Consider the following 17,296-nt stretch of genomic DNA (forward strand, 5'->3'; position numbering starts at 1 on the left):
TTTACCTTGACATCTTGCAGCTGTGTGTGCATGTCCTGATGCGCTCTCCTCAGCTGTCTGTTCTCTTCTCTCAAATTGTACACGGATTCTATTTTAGAAAGAGGAAAATCATGCGTAAAGCCCTGGGCCTTTTGGGCTCTTGATTCTATTATTTTCACATCTAAAGCCTCACATAACTTTTTCTAGGATTGTTTTGAACTTTGACAGTACAATACTCCAAATCAACAAAACCTATACCATTTTGGGATGCGGCATGGATTCAGCTGGACAACCCAATACAATCTGGTTCAGTGGTTTAAATACACTTAAACAAGCTACACATTGTAGAAGTTAAGGATTTTTAATTACTCCTGTGCTAAAAATGAAATGTTTCTGTTAATAAGCAAACCCTTAGGAATGAAATGTAATGGGTAGGGGTCATCTAAGATTTTGATCTCTTCACAAATTAAAAACAGGGCTATCAAAAAGCAAAAACACATTTCTCATAGCATGAATAATTTCCACAGTCCCCCAAAGGTATTTCAGTTACAAAAGCAACTCAAGAAATAAATAAGACACAGAGAGACAGCCCATCTGCTCAAAAATTCTAAATATATTTTCTTTCTCCCACCATTGAGTTCTTGACTGATCCAAATTCTCCCTCCAATAGCTATAGGACAGTTCTTTCCAGGGCTACCATGTGAGACTGTAGCAATCAGAGTGAAGTCTTAAAACCTCCTGAACCATAAGCTCCACTGTTTGGGGAACGACCTCTTGCTAATTTTCCCACATTTTCAGTATCTGGATGTTATGAACTGGCAGCGCTTGGGCCAAATCCAACACACAAACATTTTTTTTGGCCCCTGCAGTGTTGGCCTACACATTTGAAGAGCTGTCACCATTTAAAAATCAAGAATCTGGGTCTAATAAGATTCTGGCAACATTAGGCCAGTTCTCATGTGACAGCACTCAGCAGAAGTTAAATGGTGGCTGCATGACCATAATGACTCATTTCCAACGGGAGATACTGTTGAGGGTGAAAGGGGTGCTGTTAAGAATTATGTTGGGACAGCAGCAGGTGTGGACCTGCACTATGTTGGGCAAACCGTCCCCAAAGTGGCAGCCACTTGCTGCAGGCAGAACTTTATGTCTCCAGGGTGGCCCTCAGCACAGAAGGAAAGTTCCAGTCACCATCCCGCCTCATACTTTCTGTCCACTTTCACTGCACTAGAGTCCCTGCTTGATCCCTGGGCACTGGCTTCGTGACTGGGTTTGGGGAGAGATCAAGAACAAGGTGGGAGGGGCTTCCCTGGTGGCGCAGTGGTTGAGAGTCCGCCTGCCGATGCAGGGGACACGGGTTCGTGCCCCGATCCGGGAGGATCCCACATGCCGCGGGTCGGCTGGGCCTTAGAGTGGCTAGGCCCATGAGCCATGGCCGCTGAGCCTGCGCGTCCGGAGCCTGTGCTCCGCAACGGGAGAGGCCACAACAGTGAGAGGCCTGCGTACCGCAAAAAAAAAAAAAAAAAAAAAAAGAACAAGGTGGGAAATGTGGCTAGTGGTTGGGTTGTCCACCTACATGTCATACTGGATTTTCTCAAAGGTCAAAACAGAACTCTGTGGCAATTGAAGAGGACCACAAGTGTGTCATCAGCTGGATGGGCCTTCAGTCTACACACAGGCACACATGCACTTAAAATACCCGAACTCGGCTGGCTTTTAAAGGAATTCAGTTCATAACCTTAATGACGGTGTCTCCTGTGCCCTTGCTGTGTGACCCTGAGCAAGCTACCTAACTTTAGCAGGCCTCAATTTCTTCACTTGTTAAATTAGACTAAATATAATGCCTGTCTTGCAGGTTGTTATGAGACTTAAATAAGATACCTGTACAAAGAATTTCCCCCAGTACTGGCACATGGAAAACATTTGTTAAGTGTCAGCTATTATTATAACGATAATGGGAAGAATAATCATCTAAGTTTATATGCTATCAGCTCATAGCTATCCATATTCTAAATTGTAAACTCCCTCCTCCTCGTGTCATAGTAATCTGCCAAAGACTACTCAGAGTACACACGTCATAGGTTTGCCGCTACAGACCCGCGTCTATCACGATGCGTCTATCTTTAATTTACTATCAGGGACCATAATCAAACAAAAGTGCTGATGTGAAAATCACTTATCAAAAGTGTCATCAAAGGCACTGTCACATTAAGTTGTTTGAAGTCTCTCTGAGAAACTTCTTCCAATAATTAATTGATATCAAAAATACTGTTTTCTCTCTCTCTCTCTCTCTCTCTCTCGCCCTCTGTCTCCATCTCTGTCCCTATTGCTCTCTCACCCACCAACGTATTGGTAGATTCTCTCTTCTGATGACAAGGGCCCTATCACTTACTGTATTTCTCCTTTTGTTCTGGGTTCCAGGAAGCTCAGACCAGCCATCAGGCTTGAACTATCTGAGTATGCAGAACTTACAGACAAGTATCCTCCTATTTTCCATGGTTCTGATTTCTTGTTAAAATTTTACTATACATGGACTTGGTTTCAAAGAAAGGAGTAACTATAGAGTAGACACACGATAATATGCTTTTTAGGGCTATTATTAAAATTGAATGAACTAAATTATGTAAAGCATGCCAAGGTCAGACACCTAGAAAATTTTACTTCTCACTCCTTAATGGATCTCCTTCATATCAATATAATTAAATATATTTCCTCAGCTTGGCTCAGGTTTGAAAATGCTGAACAGTGGATCCTACAAGTCAAATGTCCTCCTTCACCACACAAAGGTGTAGCATCCCCAGGGTGGCAAGTGCTGTCTGCACACTGGAGTCTTCTGGTTCTCTCTTCCTTTTACCACCTTTGTAAGGGCTTTCAGTGTTTAGGCTCTTCCTTTCTCTATTTTGTTATCTTACTGACTCCTCACCACCTGGTTCACCACCAACAAGCCACGGCCCCTACATGTCTACATCTCTTGGGTATCATCCGCTGACATCTGGCTCCATCAAGACCACCTCAACCCTTTGTAAACTGCCTCAGTGGCTATTTAACTCCCAGGTGTCTTTTTGGAATACTTACAGACAAAGTATTCCTATTATTTTGGAATACTGTTATTAGCCTATTATTTTGGAATACTTCGAGACAAAGCACTGCAAAAAAAAAGTACAGAAAAGTCCAAAGGACCCTTCACATGGTTTCTTTCTATGATGACATTTTATATAAAACCAGGAAATTGTTCTTCATCTGTGTTTTTGCAAAGCACCAGGATTTCACCTGTTTTTGCAAGCACCAGGATTTCACCCGTGTTTTTGCAAAGCACCAGGATTTCACCTGTGTTTTTGCAAGCACCAGGATTTTACCCATGTTTCTGCAAGCACCATGTACGTTTTTAAACCAAATCTCACACTTCAGACTTATTTAGTACCTGGATAGGTGATTGTAAAATATGCTATTGCCCTTTTCCAGAACTCACATGTACTTAGAAGTGATATATTTTGCTCCATATTACTATGAAAATACCTGATGCTGATGCTGATGGTGGTTAACATAGATTGAAGGTCTACCATATACCAGTAACTGTTCTAGGTGCTCTGCATAATGTAATCCTCATAACAACTCTACAAGGTTGATACTTTTTATGAATATCCCGCTTTTACAGATGAGGACGGTTTACACTACACAACTTGCCTGTGGTCATATATAAACTAGTCATTGAAGAGGCCAAGATTCACCAGGGCAGTCTGACTCCAGAGCCTGAGCTTTTTGAAGCTACTATTAGCGATCAACAGGGAGTCTTTATGCCGCTGTGGAGATCTGGAAATGCATCACTGTAACTGGGAAGCATTGATGGCATTTTGTGGGTGGGGTCAGAGATGCTAAATGTCTCACAACACACATAAAAAGAGAACTGTCTTGCCCAACATGGCCAATGTGCCCCGTTGAGAAACACTAAGTATTCTATTCTGTTTCCCTAAAGAGACCCAAACAAACCCAAAGAGATAAGTATAAGTGTGAAACTTCATAAAGAAGTAAGAAGTAACTGGTAAAGAACCACATGTAAGGTAATCAATCACCAAGCAACAAACAAAATAAAACAAAAGTCTATTGTTCTATTCAAACATTAATATGACTATTCATTTCCATGCACACTGACTAATTAGGTTTCCAAATACCTTTTAGCTTAGAAAGCTCTTGTTCTTTCTCTTGCTGCAGCTGCAGGTATCTCTGCTTGTGGTCATTAAATGTCCTACTGAAGTCTTCTCCTTGCTTGCGGTGCTCCTCTTCCAAGTCGCTGTGCTGTTTCTTTAGCTCCTCATGTTGACTCTGCAAAGATGAAAACTTTAGCAGGGATGTACATTCTCTAAATTATATCAGAATCTGTCTCTCGATAGCGTAGCCTTTCTCTTGCCAGAAAGAAAGTAAGCACAAATGAAGAAGTAGGCTTCATTTTCCTCAGAGTGCTTTGAATTTGTGCAGCTCCTGTCCATTTCCCTTCCATTCCAAATGAATAGTTTGGGATCATGGCCAAAAATAATTTTCTCCTGAAATTTTTTTTTTTTTTTGGCGGTACTCGGACCTCTCACTGTTGTGGCCTCTCCTGTTGCGGAGCACAGGCTCCGGACGCGCAGGCTCAGCGGCCATGGCTCACAGGCCCAGCCACTCCGTGGCATGTGGGATCCTCCTGGACCGGGGCACGAACCCGTGTCCCCTGCATTGGCAGGTGGACTCTCAACCACTGCACCACCAGGGAAGCCCCTTCTCCTGAATTTTTAACATTAATGGGAACAACAAGAAGTTGGAAGTTTGCATGACAGATGGAAAAGGAAGGGATTTGGGGAAATTCCCAGGGACTCAAAAGTTACTGCGGTAACAGGGTAAAGCTAACGAAAAAATTACCCCTCCGTGGATACTCTAGACTGCCTCTTTCAATCTGATGTTTTCCCAGCAATATTTTTTATTTCCTTTCTTTGATTTTCAGCCTTCCTGATAACCCAGTTTAAAGAAGGGGCGGGGGGGGGAGACGTTTTTCCGTTTGGGGGAAGTAATAAATCGATTGTTTATAGAATAATTCTTACTTATATTACTCCTGATTATAATACTGTAATCACAATCTAGATAAATTCTACAGTCTCCAAATGCTTAATGTGAAAGAGTGGTATTGCTTTAATTCATGTATTGCTTTCTTGATAATAGGAAAGATGCTGGTTTTAATAAAAAGCATATGCTCTACTGATATAGGAGAAAAGATAATACCAAACAAAAAGCTGGGGGGTAGGGGCTGGAGACAGTGGTGTGGTTTTTTTTCCCTGCTGTGCAGGGTGGCATAATGTCTGCTGCTCATCTCTTCTGGCCTGAAAAGAAATAATGCATCTCTCTCTCTCTCTTTTTTTCAATTTTCCTGACACAATAATGAGTTTTATCCAAGAACCAAGGAAGGAGAATCTTTAAACATAAACTGTGCTCCTGTGGTAGGCAGAACACTTATTACACATTAGTAATAGGAAGGCGGCATTTTAATACTTCTACTGCCTCCAGCACACTAAGATAAAAGAAAATATCTAAGAAAAACCACTCTAAGAAATTAGATTTTAAAAACAAACAAAAATCCTTAAAGGACAGAGAACAAAATTAAAAATTAGGTGAACAGAGAGCCTGATTTATAAAAATGTGTAATGAGCTAAATATGTTCTTTGTAATCAGGTGATAAACATGATGGAGCATTAAAATTATGTATCATTTTTAGCCAGAAATGACTTTAATATACCATATCACAATACAAATCAACTTTCTGTAAACTTTCCTTGATCACTTAAGTTACTTAGTTAATCCTTTGATTCACTCACGAAGAACAACTTTAAATTACTCACCTTTAACATCTGATGTTGGACATTCAATGCGCTGTACCTGCTATTAGAATCTTGCTGTAAATTGAAAAGCAAACAGTTAACACAAAAATAACGAATTTGGCTCTTTTGCTAACCAGAGCTTAAAGGTCTTAATGGAAGGATTTCACTCATTTCACTTGTGTTAAGTGAAAATGAACTCTAAGCTCAAAACAGGACAATTCTGAGGCCATCTCTTTACTTAATAGCAGAAATGAAGTTTTCACATTCCTCTAAGTTTGCTAGATTTTAATAATGAAAAATCAGGACATGGAATTATGAAACAGCAGCTTGACAGGGCCCTTGGAGGTGATTTACTTCCACCCTCATATTGAGAAGAAAAACTGAGGCCAGAGGCACCGGGGAACTTGTCCTGAGATGCAGCACCGCATATGGCTGATATATTGTGCCGGGTGCTCCAAGGGGAAAAGGAGATAAACCAGGCCTCACAAGCTTCGCATGGCTTCCAGGAAGGGAGAGAAAAGGCACTTTCCTGCCTTGAGCTTCAGTGGGTAAGAAATTCTACATACGTGACTTTACCCCAACTAGACTCCAACTCATAGAGTGAGAAACAGAAAGGCTAAGGAGCAGGCCAGGGCAAACATTTCCTTTAGTAGCAGAGCCAGGACCAAAACGTGAGCCTACACCTATGGCTGAAGCACGCGCTCCAGGAGTGTGTCTCTGTGTGCCAGTGGAGCATCTTCACATTTGGACCTCACACAAGTCCAGTCCTGGGCAACCATAACCAGTGTGCAAACCACAAACCACCTGAAAGTTTTCTCTCCCCAGGCTGCTGTGTTGTTCTATCTTATGTGCCCCACTCCTTGCTTTACCTGTCACCGGTACAAGCACAGCCTCAATTCTTTCTTTCTTTCATATTCTTGCAGCTTCTAAAATGAACTGCATTTTTGCTTTATCATTTTATTTTGTTACTTTACCATTTTAATGTGTAATAAGTTACATTACAAATTGCGCAACAGAACACACACAATTCTGGCTAGGGCTTTTAAAAGCAGGTAAGAGTTGAAAGCCAACAGCCTCCTAGCTATTCAAGGAACAGACTCTTCTCAGTTTTAATACCCCAAAACGTCAATGCTTTATTCAACCAATGCTTACATATTTTTCTTAGAGTAAGAGAAAAACTTGTTTTTCTCCAGTTAATTTGGACTTAAAAACTTTTTAAACTGCCAATATCATTTATGTATTCATTTGTTCCACAAATGTTTTTGAACATGGTAACTCTAGGCCAGGTGCCCTGTCAGACATTACACAGCAATGTTTATGCAAGTGACAGTAACGTCGTGCAAAGGCAAATTAAAATAAATATCACATTCCATAGAAAAGAGAGACTACAAATGAATAAAAAAGTGAATAAAAATATCTCTTTATGGTTGAACATTAAGGCTATTTCCAATATATCACTATCACAGTAATGTGATAAACAAAGGAAGGTAGGTTTTAAAAGAACAGTTTTTAGGTCTTCCTCTGAGAATCTCTTGGCAAGGAAGGAAGGAAAGGAGAGAAGAAGGGAGGGAGGGAAGGAGGGAGGCAGGGAAATGTATTTCAGCCCTTCAATTCTAATGATCAACAGAGTAAAAGGTTTTGCGACTATATTTCCCCCTTTCAAGTTTTGTGAAATAAAAAATTAAGGGAGAAAAAAAAAACTCACCCTTCCCTTATTTAGTGTTTCTTGTGCTTCTAATTTATAAACCAGAAAATCTAGAAAATACAAAATGGAGAAAATAGAGTATAAGTTTATTCACTGTGGCATTTTTAGACATCTAAAAGAGCATAGGTGTACTTTACTCAGACCTAAAAAATGTTTCAGGTTTAAAACAAACTACTTGGTGACTTATATACTTTGTCTTTTAATGCTTTAGAAAGAGTTGAAAAAAACTGTTACATAATTTTCCTCTTTACCTTTAAGTTGTGAATCTTGTATCAACAAATACACACTATAACCAACTGATTAAAAGTGCATTTAGAATGTGTACTCGGTGATGAACTGTCCTTGAAATTAAGGAGAAAAAAACCATGAAGTGCACCTAAGGACACAGATGATTTATTGCCAGCCACTAGATGGCGCACGAAAATCATTCAGGACCTGAAAAGGAAATCAAGCCGTGGAAACCAGCTTTAATGCTCTTAAAGCTTTATTATCCACTAGATGGCTCTATAAAATCACTCTACTTTTGAAGACAAGGGAAATCCAAATCCTATCAAAGCATTTTAATGATCTTAAACATCTCAGTAAAACATCCTAGCCTACACTGCCCTCCTCTGTTCTCCCTCCTTCTACCTCACACCAAGGTAATCAGACAGAACACCTCACTTCAATCTCAAGATTTACCAAAAAAATGAATAAATAAAAATAGAATGCAGGCAATTTCAAATCACAACCTGTATAAGCTCCACGCTTAATAGAAAAACTCTGATAAAAATCAACAGCATTGCCTAATACCTGTGCTAAATGTTAATTTTTCAAACCAAACCAATCAGTTGTGCCAATAAAGCCTTTACCACAAGATGAAAACAGGTGTATAACCTAAAAGACATCGTACAATAAGATCAATTCATTACGTTCTAAATGTACATGTATACATATATGTTTATATAACGTTTGTCATATTCTGGACAATGCATGCTGTTACTTTCCTGGATGCCTGTGGACGGAAGTTTCAGGTGTTAGTAACGTGTGCATTGATAATATTCAAAGAAAAACTGTATGTTATTTCCGAAGCAACACATATAACCAATATATGAATGACCTCAAAGTGGCACCAATTGAATGAAAGATTCTAAATCTAGTCTTGATCAGGAATTATTTTGTCACACAATGTATAGCATATTGCTTGGTATCTCCTTCTCCATCCACCAAATAAAACTGACTTTGGGTGATTTGAAAAATTTCTTAGCAAAAAAAAATAGTAAAGCAAGTATGTGATGCTTCAAAGAAGAGTATGATAAAAACACAGAACACAAATTACATTATTTATTTACCTTCCTTCGCTTTCTTATGTTCAAGTCTTTCCTTTTGCAAGGATTTCTCTAATCTTGATCTGTGTTCATACACAACTGGAAAAAAAAAAGTTAAAACTTATCTTCAAAGAATTAGAAATTCTAAGGTAAAATTAATATCAATTTTCAAAACAGGAAGAAGACAGTTTAGAGTCCTTTCACAATTAAAATGAAAATGTATGCATTTTAAGTTCCACATTCTTGGTAAAAGATGGAAACAATAATAGACATAATTCTGGGCTGACTCCTATGTAGTCTGCCCCTCTGTAAAACCAACACTCTGGAAGAGGCTTCCACCTTCTTGGCCAGCTACTTGTCCTCCTGCTTCTAGAATATGAGTCTGTGTGAAGTTCCAGGTCTCTTCCTGGACAAGCGTGTCCACGCTCACGACTTCAGCCAAAATCGACACAGCATTTACCCTCGCATCTGTGTGTCCAGCCCCCACCTCTCTCTCAGGTGTTAGGAGAGGATTTCCACCCAGATATCCCATAAGTACTGCCAAGTCAACATGAGCTGAGTGAGTCTCAGTTAAAGATGCCTGGGTGGGTGAGGAAACCTCAGCAGCATACTAAGGTTTGCTGAAAGAAGAGGTGGATTCCGACATGTCAGGAAAAACTTAGGTAAGATAGCCACAGAGATGAAGGAGGGAGAGACTCTCCCCACTAAAGAACCTATACAAGTTCCCACAAAGGAACAAGTCAGGTTTACATCTGCCATGGCAGGAAACCCAAGGCAAACTGATGTCCTGCTGTAGGACCTTCCTGCACTTTACCAACCCCACCTCTCCCATCTACTCCGAGGTAGCTGGAGCTGCCTGATTAGTGGAGGAGAGAGAGCAGATGTGTTAGGGGGAAAATAGGCAGCAGCCCATCGGGACTCTCTCCCCCACTACAGCCTTCACATCTACAGCAAACAGGAGCTGCAAGAGTGGGAAAAGCTTTACCTTTAAATGAAAAAAATATGTATTACTACACTGGACTAGACCAGACATGATCCTTACTAAACCAAGACTGTGTTTATGGATAAAAGTTACTGAAAGATTTTTTTTTTTTTTTTGATCTGAGAGAAGCTGTAAAGTAGTGAAGTCTGTCTTAGATTTCATGCAGGGACAGAAAACCCAGCTCCGCAGAGTGGTTGGAATAGGGGAGAGGAGGAGAGCACAAAGTTATGTTTCTGACGCGCCCTCTAATCCTGTTTGTTCAGCATTATGGTCACAAATGATCTCATTCCCTGCAAGCTCAGCCAAGCCTGTCACTTGGTTCTTTTACCAACCCTAGCTCCCCATGACTACCTAAGATACAATTCAATCACCAGTCACTGACTCCGTCCAGTGCATACAACTGCCTGACACTGCTGGCTGCCTAAAGTTGCCATGGTCGCAGCAACTCCCCTCCCTGACATCTGCTTGTTGCTGATGGAGCCCTGCCCCGTCCCTCCCCCCGCCCCTTCCCCACTGCTCCCCCTGCCAGTTACCAGCTATCTCTGTGCTCCTTCCAACACGCCCATCATCTCCAGGGTCCTTCCCCTTTTGTCCCAACACTGCATCTCTCATCTTGGTGTCCCATAGAAACCTGCCATTCCCAGGGCTCCATCTACGAATCCCACAGCCCCTAGCTCTTCTCCCACCTCTGCTAACACCTCAGTCCAGAACTCCAAGAAGGCCTGCCACCACCCAAGCTGGTATGGTGTCGTCCCCTGACGGCATGACTGCCCCAAACTCATCTTCCCCCTCAATTCAGCCTCCCATTCGTCATTGAAATAATGACCTGCTCCATTCCCCTTCTCCACTTGGGTTCCTATTCTATTCACCAGATGATCCCTCCCCCTCCCCCGGTGCTATTATTACAAAGGGATCTAATCCAACTCCACAGTTATTGAGCTGCTGCGATGTACCTGGCACCATATTATGAGTAGAAATGCAAAACGAATAGACATGTGCCTTGGCCTCAAGAAGCTCTAGTCCAACACAGGAGACAGACTAGGTAATTTTAAATAATTAGAGCTAGGGCTTCCCTGGTGGCACAGTGGTTGAGAGTCCGCCTGCCGATGCAGGAGACACGGGTTCGTGCCCTGGTCCGGGAAGATCCCACATGCCGCGGAGCAACTAAGCCCGTGAGCCATGGCCGCTGGGCCTGCGCGTCCGGAGCCTGTGCCCCGCAACGGGAGAGGCCACAGCAGTGAGAGGCCCGCATACCGCAAAAAATAAATAAATAAATAAATAAATAAATAAATAATTAGAGCTAAATGCATGTGGTGTGATAAAAGCCCAGTGAAAGAGAGGGGTGAGCTCTGGATGGGAGGAGTGAGCTCTGGATGGGAGGAGTGAGGGGAGATTCTCAGAGGCGACAGTCTCTTGGCTGGCTTTGGGAGTGAAGAACAATTTGGTAGATGGAGCACCACAGGAGAAAGGCACTGCTGGAAGACATCACAGGGACAAAGACACAGAGGTGTCGAAATTGGACTAAAGGCAGCTGTGTTCCAAAAAGCTTGGTTCCAAGTCCATTGTTGAGAAATTAGACTTTTTTCAACCATATAGGTGTACAGTATATAAGTCTCTCGGCCAATTCCTGAAAGCCTATTAAAACCAAGAGGTTCCTTGGATTGGTACTAATAACACTCCCATCTTGAATGGCATTTGGAACGAGGGAGGGAAAACAAAGACTAGTGCTGTGGAGCCTCACCAAGCCAGACCCAGAACTGCCTGCCCATAGTCTTTGAGAATTTCCGTCAGGTAGTGGAGGCTCACAGGGGAATAGATAAATTACAATGTTATCATGATATACACAGGCAAGAACAAGATGCCATGGGAACACCTAAGCTCCCCAGCTGGAAGGAAAAACACTCCCTCATCTCCAATCCACTGGCCAAAGTTCCCACGGTCTGGCAAGAAGGTCACAGGAACATAAACATGCCAGGTAATAGGGAATCTGGGTGCACTAACTGGACATATTACAGACAATTTCAGCAAGCATGTACATCACTTTCAAAGACGGGTCAACAGGCAAAGTAGTCATGATCTTGCTCTAATGGAGTCAAAAGTGGCAGCAGGGGTCCTGAGTCTAGGGGGCTCCTGAGTGGAGGTCAGGACCATTATGCAGAGACAATCCAGCCTAGCAACCCCCAAGATAACAACAACAACAAAACCCAGCAGCAGCACAGCCAAGAAAACATATGTGGGGGACTGCTCCCCACCATCCCCCGCCACCTCAGACTCTAGATGTTAACTATTATCATGGAAGGGTAAGGATGGCGGCAAACGTTGTAGTTACAACTTGTAATCCTGTGAAATTCTTCCTGACTTAATAAAATAGGGCAGCAGTCACTCAACATCATGTGGCACTTGGTGACGGCGGAATGCTTACCTTTGGTTTAGGCAGCAGAAAACTCATCTGCAGGATTTCATCTTCAATAAGGGCGGAGGGTCCACTAGATTCCACCTAGCGGAGTGGGGGTGTGGGGACTGGGGTGAGGAGCGCTCTATGTGGGGGGCAGGGGAGACGGTGCTCCGTGCTTTACTCTCTTCCCTGCGATTCAGCCAGGAGGATAATGTGCCAATGGCTGGTCCAAAGTCCCCATCGACCAAACTGTCTTTGACAATTGTATGTATAATGGGGATTTACACCTTCGACATCTTAAGAGCAGCGTGTCTCAAGAGCTAGAAGATCCTAGGATACACAGTTAGAAACTTTCCTAAATCACCGAAAGAGATGCTATACAATGTCCACAAAGAGGAGAGCATGTTTATGGATTACAGTCCACATCCAGAGGTCTGGGGAAATCTGAGACTATTCACAAATCCATAAAATGGCATCACTCATAGCATGACCTAAGGCATGAATAACGTACTTTTGCAAATGCAGCAGAAAAAAGATGTGGTAAACAGGAATAGAGGCTATACATGAGGAACTGAGAGGTAACTGTACTATTATCTTACTCAGAATTGGTCATTATGACAGCCACCAGCTTCTAGTCCTGATATATAACCTAAGAATTCAGAAATGGTTTGAGGGTTGAGAATATCGCCGAGGAGGAAGGTGAGAGAATGGAGCAGCAGTGACTGACGGAAAGCTGGAGAAGTGCTCAGAAAAAGGAAAAAAAACCACCCAAACCGAAAAGGAACCTTAAACTATAGGCTGAGGAAACCACGTTAGGTAAAGGAGAGTGAGAGTAAAAATTAACCCTTAGAATTGGAAACTCTAGAAAGAATGGGAGAAGGAAAGAGGCAGGCGGTTCGTAAAGGTCGAGAGCACAGATTCTGGTGTCTGGGTTCAAGTCCCAGATCCATTCCGTATGGGGAGAGTTGCTGAACTTCTTTGTGCTTCAGTTTCCTTATATGGTACATGGGAATAAAAACAGTGCCCATCCCTTTGGGTGGATGTCAGGGCTAAACGAGTTAATTTACGTGAAGTGCTTCAAACATGGCAGGGCACAGAGTAAATGCCAGAAAAATACTAAAATATTTTTTCAGCTATCTGTGATGGCTTCAAAGTGCCAGAGGATGAATCAGGTGATTCCCTGAGCTCTTTCAACCCTACAATTAAAAGTCTAATAATAACAAAGTAATACACATATATATTGAGAGAGAGACTTGAAACAGCAATGAAATACTGATCTCAGTTTCCGGTTACTTAAAAAAAAAAAAAAATCCCTTAAAAAGGGTGAAGCGTTGCGAATAATCATTCTAATAGCTTAGTAAAACCTATAAGCCTATTTTCTAATAAAAATTAAAGAACAGCAAAGTGGACCAGATAGAATCTTTGTGTTCTTGTGGCTCTTCTAGAAAATTTCCCTATCAATTAAACACACACACACACACACACACACACACACACACACACACACACACACACACACCCCTTAATTCTTTAGCATGCATTCTCCAGGCTTTGGGGCTGGTGATTTATCTAGATAGGTTTACTGTTTTGCTTAGATGGAGGATTGCTAATCAATCCCTGTCACCTATCTCTTTTTCTATTTATACTCTGAAGTCAAGGGCATCAGTCAAGATGAAACCAAACTGCTAGAACCTTTGCAACAAAAAAGGTATATAATTAATATTCCCAAAGCACCCATCAGATTCAAGAAAAAATAAGTATAAAAATAATGGTTCAATCTCAGCATTCGAGATCGTTAATGCAGACCAACACTACAACAGGGATAGGATGTGAATCATAAGAACTCGTGAGAGAAAGATGAAAATCCACAATACTCATCATCTCCCCTGCTTACTGACAAGGAGTTTTTTTCCATGCAGTCAAGGGTGGAAAGAGTTTTTATTCCCCCCTTAACTCACTCAAGTGTTTAAAAATATGCCAGCTTCCGAGAGCAATTTTCCATTTTAACTCTGACTTCCATCCGAAAGGCACAGAGAAATTAGGTGCCTGCATCCAATTAGGGGTAAAATATATATCTACGACATTTCATCTATGACAAACTGCTCCAATTCAGAATTAGAAAACAACAGTTTAAAATTAGACAGAAAACACTGCTAAGTGTTTTAACACCTTAAGCCAAGAGAGGGCAAGGTTTCTTTGGCAGAAGCAACGGCCTGTGAAATTTTGCTTTCAGTCCTGACGACAACACACGGTTTTATCTTTACTTTAAAAAAACACACAACTGAGTCTTGGTATGAAAGGCACACAATTCAACTTGTGAAAACACTGATTTGCGAGTACCTTTATCATTTTACAGGTGATAAAAATTAAAATGAGCAAATTTGTGTTTTGATAATTGTGGCTGAAGATATTTAAGTAGGATAGCAAGAGAGATGACAAAAAAAGAAAATAAACTGAAATCACTATAGTTCTCAGAAGATAATACTCGAGGTTTTGGTTTATTTGGGTTTTTTAGGCCTAAAATCATAGATACTTATTATGTCTTTACGAACAGTTCTCAACTGTGGTTCTAACTGGCCAGAAGTGGGCTGGAGGCCAGCCACTTGCCCACCCACCTCCTCCGCTGCACAATGAGCTGGTAATTAACATGAAGACAACATCGTAGATACAGTTTTCCAAGTATCTTTCCTTCCTTCTTTCATAATTTCACCTCAGAAGAAGTCTGAGAAAGAATACCAAAGACCTTCTTAGAAAACAACCCATATAAAACAAGTAAAAAGACAAAAGAAGGGGGACACCTACTACCATTTTGAGGATCACACCGGATCCCCCTCCAGCCCCCGTGAGTGGGCAAAGGCACCCCTAAGGCTCTTCTTTGGTGTCTCCACCCCACTCTTTCCACAAAGTCCGCCCCATCCTCCTGACTCATGGAGCGTTTTTCTCACAGGTAACTCCTAAGCCATTAAGTCCAGCTTTGGCTTCTCACCCCATTCCGGTTTTACAACTTCCAGTACGATTCAGCTTTTCCCGTCTGCTCGACCACTGACGGCTGAATTGAATTACGGTTCGTTCCCTTGGTCACATTGCAGGCCTGGGGGCAAAACCTCCCAATGGCTTCCCGTCAGGCCTCGGGCGAAACCCACAGCCCTCACAAGGCTTCACCCCGTCGTCCATCCTGCTCCAGCCACAGCGGCCTTCTCATTATTCCCTGAACATGCGAGGTGAGCTCTCACTTCAGCACCTCACATTGCCTCTTCCTGGCAGCCCCGCGGCCCCTCCTCCAGGCAGCTGTGCGACTAGCTCCCTCACTTCCCTCAGATCTTTACTAGAAAGATCCCTTCTCATCAGATCCTTTCCTGGACAACCTATCTAAGACTACCACCTGCTTCCCACCCTCAACAATTCCAGGCTCCCTCCCCACTTCATTTTTCTCCTTAGTCCTTAACTCTTTCTACTGAATTTTTTACTTTGGGGGGCCTTATTTACTGCCTTTCTATCTCACTAGAATATAAGCTCAGTCAGGGCAAGAATTTCTGGTTTGATTCATTTCAGTGTTGTATCCCTGTTACAGTGAGTTAGAGGCATTCAACAGATAATGAATGAATGAATGAACCAGGTGTGCCACGAAGGCTGGGACAGGCTAGCTCCTCTTCCCTTCTCTTCTATATACCCAACCCTCACTACCACTTCAGTTCCAATCCCCCAGCTCCTCATATCTAGTCGTATTCAATACTTGTGAAATAAATGAATGCCATTTAGAAGATATTTCATTCTCTTCCTCATTTGCCTGCCATCCTTTAAGTCCCAGCATTTTTAACTGAATTTCCATATTTGTTGGCTCATTAGTACTCACATATCCCAGAGAATAGACAGATAACAGAATAGAGATTAAATATAAATTTATCTGTTGATGTATGGTCTCATAAGATTAGCATTTGTTAAATCACAGCCCTGAAATATAGAAGTTTTCAGAATGCTGACAGAAAAAGAGGACAGTCTGATTAGGTATTTTTCTACTTCATGGCAATTGCTGTATTTTTTTTTTTTTTTTTTTTTTACTGCACAATAAAGTTCCTATAATAGTTCACGAAGTGTCTATTTTTAAGTTTGCCAATGCATACAGTTTATGAAGTCTTATTTTTTTTTTTTTGGTGGTACGCAGGCCTCTCACTGTTGTGGCCTCTCCCGTTGCGGAGCGCAGGCTCCGGACGCACAGGCTCAGCGGCCATGGCTCACGGGCCAAGCCGCTCCGCGGCATGTGGGATCTTCCCGGACCGGGGCACAAACCCGCGTCCCCTGCATCGGCAGGCGGATTCTCAACCACTGCGCCACCAGGGAAGCCCTATGAAGTCATTTAAATGGAATTTTAACCATGATTTGAATTGGTGCCTAACTGCCTTTCTTATTTTGGATAAAACTATTCGAAGGCTTTCCCTCATGACACTATCTAATTGAGATTTGGCTTTTTCAAACAAGTATTATATTAGCTGACTTAAGATATATGTCTTCACACAAGTCTGCTTCTTGGCATTCTTTCAAGTGGTGAGCTACTAATAATCATTCTTATTATTAGAGGAAATCTATTCACTCCTCATGAAATAATTCTACTCTTAGCTGCTCAGAGCTATCATAGCACCAGCAGTATTCCAGGCCCCTTGGGAGACACTTGGGAGACACTAAAGTACAGGCATTACTCTTATAAAAAGCTTCTAATCAACAAATTTGGGTTGTGAGAGGAGGCTAACACAGTTAAAACAGTAAGAAGACAATTAGAGATCACCAAAGGTTAGGTAAGCCAGGATGACAGAATGGCCTGCTGAGCCAGCAGATTTTTACATATAATCTCTTGGTAAGCTAAGAGAAAAATTATCCTCCTGTCCCATGAAAATACGGGACTCAACAAAGTAAAAGTTACGTTCTCAAAGTCATGAATAAGTACATATGCGTATATATTAGAAACTTACGAATTTACAGTAATAGAAGTAAAAGTTATTCTAAAATCAGATGTATATAAATAGACTCTCTAGAGTAATATGCTTATCTAGCAATCAGATTTCAGCTGGACTGCATCACAGCATTTCAAGA

The 17,296-nt window shown here is 41.8% G+C and overlaps 1 protein-coding gene across 8 annotated transcripts in view; it reads right to left on the minus strand.

Annotated features, from left to right (window-relative positions):
• Nucleotides 1–17,296, minus strand: part of GOLIM4 (golgi integral membrane protein 4) — a 77,306-nt gene that overhangs the window by 24,218 nt on the left and 35,792 nt on the right. For all 8 annotated transcript variants that reach the window (XM_059063649.2, XM_067033955.1, XM_067033957.1 and 5 more), the window contains exons 2-6: nucleotides 8,859–8,933; nucleotides 7,528–7,577; nucleotides 5,844–5,897; nucleotides 4,149–4,299; nucleotides 6–88 (exon numbers count right to left, since the gene is read on the minus strand). In XM_059063649.2, coding sequence (XP_058919632.1) covers nucleotides 6–88; nucleotides 4,149–4,299; nucleotides 5,844–5,897; nucleotides 7,528–7,577; nucleotides 8,859–8,933 — 413 coding nt within the window. The remainder of the gene's footprint in view (nucleotides 1–5; nucleotides 89–4,148; nucleotides 4,300–5,843; nucleotides 5,898–7,527; nucleotides 7,578–8,858; nucleotides 8,934–17,296) is intronic.

Source organism: Kogia breviceps, chromosome 5 (genome assembly GCF_026419965.1).
Source record: "Kogia breviceps isolate mKogBre1 chromosome 5, mKogBre1 haplotype 1, whole genome shotgun sequence".
NCBI lineage: Eukaryota > Metazoa > Chordata > Mammalia > Artiodactyla > Physeteridae > Kogia > Kogia breviceps.